Source organism: Balaenoptera physalus (assembly GCF_965194825.1).
Source record: "Balaenoptera physalus genome assembly, chromosome: 18".
In the NCBI taxonomy this organism is placed as follows: Eukaryota; Metazoa; Chordata; class Mammalia; order Artiodactyla; family Balaenopteridae; genus Balaenoptera; species Balaenoptera physalus.
This window is the reverse complement of record NC_138899.1, coordinates 11,461,101-11,475,582: the sequence shown is the minus strand read 5'-3', so window position 1 is coordinate 11,475,582 and position 14,482 is coordinate 11,461,101. Positions and strand designations below refer to the sequence as shown.

At 42.6% G+C, this 14,482-nt stretch overlaps 1 protein-coding gene across 3 annotated transcripts in view; it reads left to right on the top strand.

Annotated features, from left to right (window-relative positions):
- Positions 1 to 2,172: 2,172 nt before the first annotated feature.
- Positions 2,173 to 14,482, top strand: part of UBAC2 (UBA domain containing 2) — a 161,803-nt gene continuing 149,493 nt past the window's right edge. Inside the window, exon 1 of one of the 3 annotated variants that reach the window (XM_082434671.1) lies at positions 2,173 to 2,631. In XM_082434671.1, coding sequence (XP_082290797.1) covers positions 2,601 to 2,631 — 31 coding nt within the window. In that variant the 5' untranslated portion in view covers positions 2,173 to 2,600. The remainder of the gene's footprint in view (positions 2,632 to 14,482) is intronic. The other 2 variants (XM_082434669.1, XM_082434670.1) reach the window with 2 other exon arrangements.

Below are 14,482 nucleotides of genomic sequence, written 5' to 3'. Positions count from 1 at the left end.
GGGACAAAGTGAGAGAGTGGCAATGGACATATATACACTACCAAATGTAAAATAGATAGCTAGTGGGAAGCAGCTGCATAGCACAGGGAGATCAGCTCCGTGCTTTGTGACCACCTAGAGGGGTGGGATACGGAGGGTGGGAGGGAGACGCAAGAGGGTGGAGATATGGGGATATATGTATATGTATAGCTGATTCTGTTTGTTCTACAGCAGAAACTAACACAACATTGTAAAGCAATTATACTCCAATAAAAATGTTAAAAAAATAGTATACCCATTACATGTTAACATAACTAATAAATTATTGTGGAAAATTACTGTACTTTCCCAAGCAAAAAATTATGGGGAAGAACAGCATTATTTAGCATTTTTGCAAATGTCTAACATCTGGTTTAATAGAAGACAGCTGGATTCTCATATGTGTTTCTGCTTTGTTTTTTGTGATTCAGTTTTTTTTTATAAATTTATTTAGTTTATTTATTAATTTTTGGCTTTGTCGGGTCTTCGTTGCTGCACGTGGGCTTTCTCTAGTTGTAGCAAGCAGGGGCTACTCTTTGTTGCGGTGCGCGGGCTTCTTATTGCAGTGGCTTCTCTTGTGGCGGAGCACAGGCTCTAGGTGCATGGGCTTCAGTAGTTGTGGCACGAGGGCTCAGTAGTTGTGGCACATGGGCTCATTGCTCTGTGGCATGTGGCATCTTCCCGGTCCAAGGATTGAACCTGTGTCCCCTGAATTGGCAGGCGGATTCTTAACCACTGCACCACCAGGGAAGCCCGTGATTCATTGTTTTAGTTTAAGTATATGAAGAAAATCTGGCCTCACACAGATATGAGGCTGGAAAAGGAAGCATTTTAATAGTCATTTTTGATAATATGGATATTCTTTTTTGATATGACACCGCAGCTTAAGAAATGGTAGTTTCTTAAAGACTAGTTGCAATGAGAAGTCTGAAACCCTATCTTTTGTACTGTTGACCCCCAAATTTATTGGTTTATCTTGCAGTTTTAATTGATCTTTTACCCATGCATGATTTTGTAACATCACGTATTGGTCAACTGGAAAATACTGGCTCATTAAGTTATACAACTGTTCCGAATGTGCAGTGGAAAACTCCACTGGATACTCCTGAGCGATTAAGAGTAAAAATGACAAATAATATCTTTATATCATTGTAAAGATAGCTTTGGCCTTTGGTACTCCCTAAAGGGTGGATGGCGGTCCCCACACCTACCGTGAGAACCACTGTCCTACGTTGGCTGCAGCTGACAGCTTCTGCAAACATAAAGGACCTTGAGAGTATCATTTTACGGCAAAATAACTCAGTTGGATGAATCTTAAGTTAAACATAAAACGTATTTCAAGATTGTGAACATGCTTCACGAATAAAGAAAAGCCTGAAGAAAATAAAAGTCACTTTATACTTTTGTCTTCTAGAAATAAATGTGTTAATATTTTGGCCCAAAAGTCAGTTTATACTTTTGTCTTCTAGAAATAAATGTGTTAATATTTTGGCCCACTGTCACCTCTCCTTAAGGGCAGGGACTGTGTTTTATTGATCTACAAATTTCGGAGTTAGCATGCTGCCTGGCCCTTATGAGCACTCAAAAAGAATTTTTCTTTTTTAAAAGTATACCGTACATAGTTTTGTAGCCTATCCTTTTCATTTAGCCTCAGAGTTGGTCAGTTTCCCCATATGCGTTCTTTTAACTACCGCATAACATTAAAGTTTTCAAGCTCAAACTCACTTTAAAAACCGTGACTTTGCTTTGGCAAGGAGCAAAAATTTTGCAAGGGAAAAAACTTTAAACGACATGGGTCCAGAAGGACTCCAGGGATGAAGTTTGGGGAGCAGGGTCGCTCCGCCACAGACTCACCGCGCCTGGGACACCTGGACACAGGCCACCGCGGCGGGGAGGGGTGAGGGTCCAGGGACCACGGCACTTGGCGCTTTTTCGGGGGCTTTCGTGCGGGACCGACATGGGAAAAGAGGGGGGGACAGCTGGACGGTCCCGCTCCCCGCGACAGGGAAGGTCTTCCAGCTCCGGCTCCCCTTCCCTCAGAGGAGCTGCCTCTCCTGCACTTGTCTGGGCACCGGAACTCGAGACAGTTCTGTCCACAGTCAGCCGGGGAGCCAGCTCCCGGGACGGCCCAGAAAGACTGAGCATGCGTGGAACGCACCGGGCGTGCAGTCCCGGGAGAGGTTAGAGGTCGTGAGGAACATCACCGCGCCGGCATTCCACAGGAATTAGCTGCTTTGGTGGCTCCACAGGGCGAGTGACGGCGCTAAAGCACTAGTGTGCGGCTCCCAGGAGTTACACCCGCTCCTCCCACGCCATCCCACTCCTTTTCCAAGGCTCCCGCAGCCGTCAGAAAAACCCGGAGAGGCGAACCACTTTCGCTTCGCACGCACTTCCCTTCCCGGGCCGGAAGGGAAGGGGGGCAGACGAGCATCGCATGCGCCGTTCGCAGGCGGCCTCTGGAGTGGAGTCGAGTTGCCGGTTTCGTCGGCCCGGCCGGAGTGCGCCTGCGCGGTCCCCGGGTTCCCTCCACCTCCGCTTCCCCTCCCCCTGTCCCCCGCGGGGCCTCTGGGTCCGGCGGGACCATGTTCACCAGCACCGGTTCCAGTGGGCTTTGTGAGTACCGGACGCCGCCATCCTGGCTGTCCCCTACACACCACACTGGGTACCTCCTTGAGGAGGCTGGGGGCAGCGGGGACTCTCGGGGTTGCAGGCGGTTTGGGGGTCGATCTGCCGTCCCTGCGCCAGAACCTTGGTAGTTCTTGCCCGTGGGGGGCAGCGGACACCGCCCCCATTTCAGCCTGGAGGGGTCAGTGGGGACTGAGTCCGCCGCCAGCCCCCCACCTGTGAGCCCCAGGTGCGATACTCAGATGCTCCTGGGGCTGCTGCCTGTGGGCTGGGCAGTTAGGGTCGGGCTGGGTCGCCCTGGTCTTCGGGCCCGGCCCCCTGCCCTCAGCGGTAGGTTTGCCAGCTAAAAAGAAGAGGCTGTCCGGGTGGAAGCGATGCTGGAAGCCTGCTCCCTTCCCAATCACCTTGCTCCATTCATTTAGGCTACAGAGGGACCGAACTGGCTCTCCCCCAGATGCAAATTCCAACCTCTGCTTCAGGAGCTGACCCCTTAGTTTTACTTAGATTTTTTTTTTTTTCTTCTCAGTCTCTCTTAGGAGTTTTTAGACAAACAAAAACTGATTAAAGTACTTGAAAGTGGAAGGAAGTTTGGAAGTAGTTTGGCACGAAAGCAGAGACATTGCTGCTGGATGTTGCTATATTTTACTGGAGTGTCAGCTGTGGAGTGTCAGCAGATAGAGGGCAGAGGAATATATATAGCCTTTTAAACGACTTTCTTTTTCTCATTGAAATGGCTTAATTGACTTTTGATAAGGTGGACTGTATATTAACTAAACAGCACTGAGATTAAGCACTGATACAGCAACAGCGAATTGTTTGAATAGCTATAATTTTTGCAATTGCTTGTCACTGTTAACACTTCATATCTCTATCCATGTGAAGTTAATCTTACTGAGTACAGAGGCAGTTGACATTTCCAAATATTAATGATCTGTTGTGAATGTTAGGAATCTTTTTCTGAGAATACATATCTTAGCCTGGGAGTAAGTTAGTATCAGGGCAACAGGCATAATTATAAATCTTCCTCACTTCTCAACTTCTCAGGTTTTGAAGTGGGTTTAATATTTGTGATTTCCCTTGTTTCATACTTAATTTGATTTATGGCATCTTTCAGGCATTGGCCTCAGATATGTTACAACTACTAGGTAATTAATCTTCCCCAAACTACCCTTTGGAAAAAGAACATGACTGTTGAAACTGATAGTCAAGAAGGTGGTGTGATTTTCCTGGGATCTGTGAGCCATACACTGGTGGATATGAAATTAATGGTAGAATTCTTCAATTTTATTTGTTTTCTTTCATTATTTTGACCTATCCTTCCTTGCTGACCAAAACACATTAAAGAATTAAAAAGGCAAGCAAAATCTGTTATTGGTTACTATGCTGTATTAGCTATTATGTTTTCAAAGTGTATTCAGATTTGATACAGGGTGACTCTGGGGAAGGTAGTAATATGTGATTACCTATGGCACATGGTTGATGAGTATTGAATTCGCCGAACTGCTACCTAGGGAGAGGCCTAGGCCAAAGGCTTCTCCTTAGCTGTCTTGCCCTTTTTCTAAAATAAATGTATCCACAGCATAAGAATTGATGGAATGGCCATTCCTCAGAAGTCCATGTCTTTTTTTTTTTTTTAAAGGAACTGCATTTTTTTAAAGTTAATTAATTAATTTTTTATATTTATTTTTGGCTGTGTTGGGTCCTCGTTTCTGTGCAAGGGCTTTCTCTAGTTGCGGCAAGTGGGGGCCACTCTTCATCGCGGTGCGCGGGCCTCTCACTATAGCGGCCTCTCTTGTTGCAGAGCACAGGCTCCAGACACGCAGGCTCAGTAGTTGTGGCTCATGGGCCTAGTTGCTCCGTGGCATGTGGGATCTTCCCAGACCAGGGCTCGAACCCGTGTCCCCTGCATTGGCAGGCAGATTCTCAACCACTGCGCCACCAGGGAAGCCTGAAGTCCATATCTTATATGCTCATTTAACAAACATTTTGAGCATCTCGGAAACTGCGAGGGGCTGGGAATATGACATTAGACAAATCTTGGTCCCAGTGTTTGCAGAGCTTACAGTGGTGTTTAGGCACTGATTTTCCAAGACTGGTCTTTTGGCAAGTCTGGGTGGGAAAATTTACTTTGCTTTGAAATTTTTCTTTGCAATGCTCCCCACTGAGAGGGAAGTGATTTCCTTTAGATAAGTCGTGTAGCCCTTTGGTAATTCAGAGTTCTGATCCTGAGTAAGTGTCCCGAGGATGAATAATCTGCCTAGCAGTGCCCCCAGGGATGCTGAATAACGTTCTCTTTTTAAGGGAAAAATCCTGGCCATTTCCTACCACTGACGTATTTCCCACATCTGTGACTAGTAGATAGTGTATTTGTGTTATACTCGCTTTCCTCCCTCTCTCACTCTTTCATTTATTTATTCAACAAGTGTCTGTTTACTACCCACATAAGCCACACACTGTTCGTGTATAGAGGATAAAGTGGTACACAGGATGAAGGAGACCAACATCCAATAAGTAAGTTATGTGTTTTCACATGGTGATAAGCGTCATGAAGAAAATCTGAGGGTAGTGGCATAGACTGCGGTTATGGAGGACTTTAGCAGGACGCTAAAAGAATGCTAAGGATGCTGCTTTAGCAGGTGTGGTCAGAGAAGATGTTTGGGAAGGTGACACAAATGGCGTGAAGGAACCCACCTGTCAGTTTTTGTTGAAAAGTGTGCATCTTGCAGAAAGAGAGCAACAAGCACAAAGACTCTCAAACAGGCACAGCAGGGCGTTTTCAAGGTATTGAAGAAAGCTGGTGCTGCCAGGGCAGTAAATCAAGGGCAGGGCATTTGCGACCATGTCTATGAAACTGTATTGCTGTCTGCCGTGTCAGGTAATTATGACTGGATAAAAGTGCATAGAAATCGTGTTCATGCCTTATTTTAGACCCTTGCTTAGAGACGAATGCTACCACTCAATTACGTGTTGAGTAATAGATGTATCATTTCTTACATTTGATAGTAAGTGTTCCCATGACTTATTCACTTCACAGTGTATTCACTCTAACATGGACTCAACCAACATGAATTGTGTGTCTGTTGTATTCTAGGTATAGATCCCACCCTCAAGGAGTTGTGTGTCTAGTGGGGAAAAACTTAAAAAAAGAAATGAAACAGCTTCTGTACTGGGTGCTGCGGGTCTGTGGCAGCCGTGGGCTGGGGAGGGGAGGGGCATGTAAGACTTGCAGCGTGGGCGATATCTCAGCTGATGTTTGAGGGATGGGTAAGAGTTGGTCAGGCATGCAAGTGGGGAGAGAGCCTCTGTGAGGGGCAGAGCCTGGGCAGGGCCTGGCCGAGAGGCAGGAGGTGATGAGTTAGGGGATGGTTGTTACAGCTGAAGGGAGCAGTTTCTGCACAGAGGTGTGCAGTGACGTCATTCAGAGGGCTGGTGAGTCGAGAGCTGGGGATGGAACATGAAGAGGGAGAAGAGGAGGCGTGGCCACAGCTGCCCCTGTTCAGGAGCACAGCCAGGACCAGATGGTAGGGCAGAGTCCTACCAGAGGGCAGAGTCCGGGGAGCAGAAGAAGGTGAAAAGCTAATAGAACGCTAGTTGGGAAGGCTTCACGTTGCTGTGGCAGGCAGGACAGATTATTGGTGCGGATGTGAGCAGTGTTTTCCATATGCTGCCTGTGGCATGGCCACACAGAAGCAGCTATGGAGCTTTCTGAATGTCCAGATTCCTGGGTCCCATTCCCAGAGAGTCAGATTCAGAAGGGCTAATGTGGGAATCAGAAATCTGAATTTTTAAAACATCGGGGGGAGATTCTAATGGACAGACTTAGGTCAAGGCAACAGGGTGGCCAGCAGGAGGGGCCCAGAGAACAGTAGACTCCAGTGGGAGATGCTGACAGCCCCAGTGAAGGTGGTAGCAGTGAGGATGGACAGGATAGAAAAGAGGGATTCTAAAGATGTGCAGGCAGGTAGGCTGTGTCAGTCAAGCTCATTGGACTGGGGGAGAGAAAGAGGAGTTGAAGGTGACTTGGGGTAGACAGGTGGTGTTACTGTTCACAGAGGCAGGGAGCGTAGAGAGGGAGGAGCTCATCTGGGGAAAGATGTTTAATGTCCAGGGGCTTGTGAAGCCCAGTGGGAGATACCCAGGGGCCATCTGGAGAGAGGGAGCTGGCCTGGATATGGGCTGTTAGGTGGGAGTTAGGCTGTGGATGTGAATGAGGACGCTGGAAGCAGCGAGTAGAGCTAGAAGGCTGAGGACAGAACTTTAAGCAACTCCAATCCAGTATTTACTGCGTGGTGGAGAAAGAGGAGACAGCAAAGTAGGCAGAAGTGGGTGTTTCTTTAGGAGAGAACTGTCTTCACCCAACCTAATTTGATTCGTCCTCTTTCGTTGTAAACAAACTCCTGCAGTTTCTTCGCACTCTCTCACGGTGACTCTGATCACCAGACTCTTGATCCCCTTGTCTCCAGTTTGCAGCCCATTTCTGGCATCTTCCACATCCAGTCTGGAGACCATAGTTAATTGCCCGCGTTGCATTCCCATCGAGACCCTCGGCTGTCCTGCTCTCTCACCCGGCAAAACCCCAGCCTTGTATTAAGGTGTGGTGTCCAGTCCAAGCTGAGTCCTCGGCGCGATCGCTCAGTTACATTTCTTGGATTTGGTTGTCTCCCTGTCATGGTCAAGACTGTTCCCACTCTTAACCCAACCTAAATATAAGGGCCATCACCTGGGCACGTCCTCTCGCTAACTTGTTTGTATCCACACGTTAACAGTTGTTAGAGACTTCCTAATGTAGGTGATGTTTGAGCTGATTTTTGAGTGATGAGTAAGGGTTTTCAGGCATGTGAACTTAGTTCCTGTTTTCCAATCTAAAAGAATGAGGCACCCTTCTAACTGAGGCCCACTCTCCACCTATTCTTAACACTTAAGTGACACTCCCTCCTTGTCTCTTTGCCTGGCATGCATTGAAGCTGATGCTTTTTCCTGTGGCTCTTCAGAGACCCCCCAGAGTACTTCAGATCCCTTATCTGTGGAAAGGAGATAATATTATTCCGTATTTTATTGGGTGGTTTGTGAAGATTAAAAGATTTACTATGTGTAAACTCCTAGAGTTTTGCCATAGTAAGTACTCAGGGTTAAGTATTTTTAACTGGATCCTTCTTTGGGGTCTGTTCTTAAAACTACAGAAGCATAACCCCTCCATCCATTGACCATTTCTTTGTTTCTTCTTCCCAACCAAGCTTCTTGAACCATGTCTTCACTTTTTTCGCTTTCTCCCTTCCCTTCACTCTTTAGCCCGCTGCAGTTAATCAGCTGTTTTTTGAGGGTCACCTGCTGTGGCTTGACGCTCACTGCAGCCTGCTTCTGCTCCCCCAACCCCTGACACCACTGAGGACGAGTGACCGGGGACTTCCTTGTCAACAGATCAGATGGGTGCCTCTCAGCCCTTATCTTAGTGGAATGTTCTCTCACACTGGCCTTGATGAACACTTCTTTCTAAAATTCTTTTTTTTTATTGAAGTATAGTTGATTTACAGTATTAGTTTCAGGCGTATAACATAGTGAGTCAATATTTTCATGGGTTACATTCCATTTAAAGTTATTATAAAATATTGGCTACATTCCCTGTGCTGTGTATTACATCCCAGTATCCTATTTATTTTACACCTAGTAGTTCGTATCTGTCTAAAATTCCTTGTTCTTTGACTTTTTCTTCATATCTCCTGACCACATCTACTTAGTTTTTCACATCCTCAGGGTCTACTGGATTTGGCATTAAGTTATTGTTACCTTAAGAAGAGTAGTTTCAGTGGATTATTAAAGCCAAAACCTATTTTTGTTGAGGTACGGAGTGAACCAGAGGTAGAGAGTAGAAATAGAGTCGACCGTTGGGATGGACAGCTGGGGGTCTCAGGGAGACACAGCTGGAGTCATCCCTTTGAAGACTCAGATGGCTGTCAGTACCCAGGATACCACGCTAACTCAAGCCACACAGCCCTGAGGTGGGAACCAGTACAGACTTACCAGGGTGAGAAATAAAGTTCACAAATGAGCTAGAACTTTCCCTTGAGTGAAACTCGTTTTGATCCAAAACATTAGTTAGGGAGCCTAGAGTCAGGTGCAGTTAGGGGAGGTTGATGAATGCGAGGTCCAGCGGTGGCAGCCTATGGTGAGGACATTCGTTTCGCTCTAGAGATGGGTGAGCCACAAGGACTGGTGGGTCATTCAGGGTCTGTAACCGCCCCCTTCATTTCAGCTTTAGGGTCCTGCCTCGGAGCCCGAAGGCTCTGTCCCCATCCTGAAATGGACACTTCCACAGTTTCCCAGTGCAGCTGTGGTTGTGCTGCCAGGAAGGACCAAACTATGTTCCGATTGATATATTCTTTCTTTAGGTATGTACTCAATGTGTTGAATACATAACTTGTGGGAGATGATTAAAATAAATCTTTATTTTTGTCTCTCACCATCTCTTTAAAATGCACTCAGCTTGGAAAGCTTTTTCCTTTTATGAGAAGGCATCAGGCCTTATGACTTTTTATTCACTCTTCAAGTTATTGATTCAACAGCTGTTTAATGAGCATGGCTCATTAAGTGAAAGACAAAAGGTGCATTCAAGTGGCAACGATCTTAGGGAATAGAAGTCACAAAACATAGGCTCAATTTAAAAATTAAAAGTATCCAGTTCAGTGTATTAATCAGCACTCAGCCTTCATTCAAAGGTAAGACTTTTTCTCCCTGTTTCTCCCAGTTAAGATTTGTAGTTGGCTACCACTTGCTGTCAGAGAAAGTGGTATAGTTGGCTTCTGTCCTTTTGTGTCCCCTCTGACCCCCCAGTTTCCTGTTTCTGACCTTACTGGGTTCTAGATGAGGTGGAGTGGGAGGAAGAAGGAGTAGTGAGGAACTAGGATTGTTCTTATGTGGCTCTCTGAGCCTGGTACGTGGTTAAAGCTGACTCTGTCCTGTGGGCTTTTTAGAGTCTCTTGGGAGGTGCCCATTCCGGCTGCTCCCCTGACCTGGGGGGATGCATTGTTATGCTGGTGGGCTTATTTGGTGTCTTTCATAGCTCCTAGGAACTTAGGTCCACCTACAGTTTCCTCCTTCTAGGGCCTGTTTGGCCTGCTTGAGGACACTGCTGGACTGATTGAAAGATGACCCCACCGTTGCCTCTGGCCTGTGGTCCACCTCTGCTGTGCTGGAATTGCTGATTCTTTGCCCTGGTCATGCATTCTTATCTCATTGATCAACATGGCTTCTCCTGCTGCTGCTCTCTAGAAACCCCGGTACCCCCTCCAGGGGTCACGTGTTCATCTCACTGAACAGGCCCTTTGAGCCCCACGCGCGGCTTGACACGAGAGCCTGGTTTTATGCACGGCACGTCGGTGCTTCACTCCACGCGTCTGCCTCATAACGTCCTCTCCTCACAGCAGAGAACTCTCACCCGTCCACTCACTGTTTATATTCATGATGTGACTGAGAGGAGTCTCGGCGTCATGGGACTCCTTTTGGTTCTCTTTCTTTGTAAAATCTGCATTTTGGTGTGGAGTCTCCCTTTGGTATGCAGCAACCCTTGTATTTCGGTACCTCAGTGGAAACTGCAATTTTACCCTCTTGTTTTAGTTGGATGTCTGTTTTGGGGGCCAAGAATCATTTGGCTGGCCTCTTTAGAGTTGACTTTAGAATTTATATATTTCTGCTGTGATTTCATTCTTTGTTGTAGTAAAGGATTAACTCAGCAGGCCTGGGTTGCCCAAACCCCTGCAAGAGTTACCTTTAATGCTTGACTCTTGGGGATAAGCTATTTCCCACAGTTCTTAAGTTTGGGGGGAGTATATCTTTGAAACTCTCGAAGAATACACTACTTTTTATTCAAGAATTTTGATTGAGAAGGAAAGACAAGTATTAACTAGGGAAAGGCAAGCTTGAGGGAGGATGCTTTTAAAAACAATGTTTTTCTTTTCAGTCTAAAAGTAAGATTAACCACATTATAGAAAGTTTGCAAGATAGAGAAAAACCACAGTTAGCATTTCAGTTCATTTTCTTCATCTTTTTCCCCTTATACATTTATGTTCTTATTTTAAATGAACTGATTTTGTTATTATAAAATGAATACATGTTCACCAAAGAACATTCTGAAGTCTGGAAAAGTAGTAGGAAGAAATAAAAATATCATTTATTGATATCTTGGTGTTTATCTTCATACTTTTTTCATTGCAAAAATGAATATCCAAAGAAATAATTAAAAATAAATTGATCACACCTGAATACTTGAATACTATTTTGTAACTTGTTTTTATTTCATGCAGTACTCTTAAAATGTAATCATTAATGACTGTGTATATTCTGCTTTTTTCTCTTTTGTCATAAGCATTTTCTTAGTACGCTATTCTTGCAGTTAGGTTGGTGCCTCCCTCCTTTTTTTCTATTGTAGTAGCACCGAGAGCATCTTAATTTTCAGATATTCCTAGAAGTGAAAGAAGATTAAATGATGAGTATTATCTTATAATTTTGATACTGCCAAATTCTAGCCCCAAAGAATGGTACCTATAACTTTACCAGCAATTTAAGGGAGAAAAGATTGCTTTACTCAAGTTATTACATTTAATTTTCACAGTAAGTCTAGTTATTGTTATTCTGTTTTTTTCTGCAAATGAGTATGTTGAGGCTCAGAACATAATTTGTCCAAAATCACATAGCTAGTATGTGGAAGAGCTAGGATTTGAACTCAGGTTTGCCTACCTGCAAAGCCTGTGTTCTTTCCATTGTGCCATGCCACATTAAAGAGACTAAAATGATGTGAATTTAGTCTCTTTAAGGAAAATGGCTAGGAGCAATGGCAATATAACTTCTAAGCCTTAGGAAGAACATCTGGGAAAAAGAATCATAATGTAAACGGGAGTTCTACCTATCTCTCTATAATTTTTCAATCAACAGCTAATAAGTGTGAGTTATTATTTTACTTATGTAACACTGTAACTGGAAACTTTACTTATGTAACACTACTAGGCTCTGTCTAAGCAGGTTACATATATTAACTCTTTAATTCTCAGAACAACCCTACGAGGTAGTAGGATTATTTTCCCCAGTTTGCAGATGAGGAAGATGAGGCCCAGGTATTTAAGTAACTTTCCCAGCGTCATATAGCTGGTGGGGAGCAGGACTAGAATTTGAATCTAGTGTGGCTCCACATTGTGGGTTCTGAACTAGCGCACACTGCTGCTGCTCAGACTCAAGGAAGTTTATTCACGTTTCTCTCTCTTGACGACTGCGGTATTCGTAGGCTCATGGTGAACATAGCAGCTCTGCTTAGCAGTGGAGCTTATTTCCCAGCCCTTGAACACTTATTCTGGGTCCTGGCAAGTTGCTTTTTATTGCCCCCCTTGTGACTGCTGCAGCTGGTTCCTCATGTGTCCGCCATGTTCCTTCTTTCAGTCCATGAGTCTCCCTCTTTCTTCCTAAAGCAGAACCAAGATCCAGTTCTGCTTTTACTAGAGATGTTTTATGTCCTAATTAGGATCTTTTTGTAGGAGCTAATGCACTGTTGTTGTTTTTATTTGCACGTTTTTCTTTTTCCTTTATTATTATTATTATTATTATATTTCTCTTCCCTTATTAGTCAAGTTATTATCTAACTTCTCCAACTTTTTCCATTCTCAACTTGTGGCACTATCAGTTTTAGTCATGAAGGCGGAACCTACCTTAAATCAAGCTACTTTAAAAATTGCATTTCTATGGAATTTTAATAAATACAACCTGATAAAGAGTATCTCATAAATAATTTACTCCAGCATTTTTGAGGTGTGCTTTCTAGAACACACTGGTACTATGCAGGGCTGCTTAAGATTTTTTTTTCAATTAAAAAATTGTTTTATTTTTAAACCCCAAATTTTATTGTTCAGTTTATATTTTCCAGCTTTATTGAGATATAATTGACAAAAATTTTATATATTCATGTTGTATGTGATGTTTTGTCATTTGCATACATTGTGAAATGATTACTGCAGTCAAGGTAATTAAAATATCCATCACCTCATCTTTTTGTGTGTGTGTGTGTGTGTGTGTGTGTGTGTGTGTGTGTGTGTGTGTGTGGTGAAAACATTCAAGATCTACTCTCTTAGCCAATTTCAAGTATACAATACATTATTCCTACCTATGGTCATCATGCTGTACATGCTTAAGTTTTAACCCTCATTTAAATTATAATTATAAATGAAAATTGTCATTTAATCCTCATTTAAATCATGATTCTCTTTCCCAGACATTTTTCTTAAGATTTTTATAAGTTATATTGCCACTGTTCTCAGACATTTTCCAATGCTTATGTTACCTTAGTCCCTTGAATGCAGCATGATACAGTGGAAAGAGCACAGTATTAATATTTGGAAAGTGTTCTGAAGCCAGGATGTCCCTAATGTTGTTTTTAAAGTTGATGATGGAAATTAGTACTTCCAAGGCTTATGGGCCCTGCAACAAGGAAATTTAACTTTTTATTAACTCTTTGTTTCTAAGACTTAGTGGGAATGGTTTTCATTATAGAAAATTTGGGAAATAAAAGGAAGAAACATAAAATTCCATTTCACTGTGCTACCCAGACTTCATCCTTAACATATTGGTATTCTGTAAATTTTTTCATATGTATGTATGTAAACAGATTTAAAAGCAAAATTGGAGCTACATACAGTTTCATATTCTGATTTTTTCATTTAACCTTAAATGAATTTGCCCCATGTTATTAATAATGTTCAAAGATGACTTTTAACATTTTTTTGTTTTGCCTTATTACAAAACTGAAACATGCTTGCTGCCAAAAAAATTAAAAAATTACACAAATACGTAATACAGAAAGGAATAGTCACACATTACTCTCCCACCTAAATAATCATCACTGATATTTTAGTGCTCATTCTTTTAGATTTTTTTCTGTACAGGCTCTTACCTATGCATTCTTTCTCTCTCAGGCACACACACACACGTGTTTTATACAGACATGGCATTCAAATAAACATTTTGTTGTGCTCCCCTAACATTTTTTTAGATACAGAATCATGACTTTGAGGATTACAACGTGTTATATTTCAATGTTTTTCTCCAGTTTTTTTCCCATTTAAACAATGTTATGGTGAACATCTTTAAGTTATTGATCACATCTTTGACTTCATCCTAAAGAAATGATCACAAACGTGGAATTATAGTGTCAAAGAATAGGAAAATTTTTAAGCTCTTGATCTGTATTGCCAAATCCTTCCAGAAAGGATGTGTCACTTTACACTTTTCAGCAGTTTAGGAGAATATCTTTCTCACCAAACTCTTGTGACACTTGAGTATGATAATTTAAAATGATTATTGCCAATTGAGAGATTGAAAAATGACATTTCATTGTTTTAATCTGCATTTCTTTGAATGCCTGGGAAAGTGAACTTATTTTCATCTTTCATATTTATTGGCCATTTTAATATATTTTTGAACTGATTTGACTATTTATGTCCTTTGCCTTTTCTTTTTTTATTGGAGTGTTAGTGTTTGTTTTGTTTTTGTTAAATTGATTAGTAAAAGTCCTTTAAGGGTACTAGCTTTTGTCATCGTATATGTTACGAATATTTTAACCACTTGTCAGTTGCTTTTTAATTTTATTCATGAAATTTTTCTCATATAAAGTTTTTCATTTAAATAAGTCATTAAAATAAAGGGATTTAGCTCATAAATTGTATTTAGCCAAATTCATCCTTTTCTTTATTAAGTCCTGGGCCTCCTGAGATCTGTTAAATATTCATTTAATATTTTTGTATCTTATATTTTTCTAATTATGTAGGTAATATATACTGCTGGTACAAATTCAGGCTACCCAGAA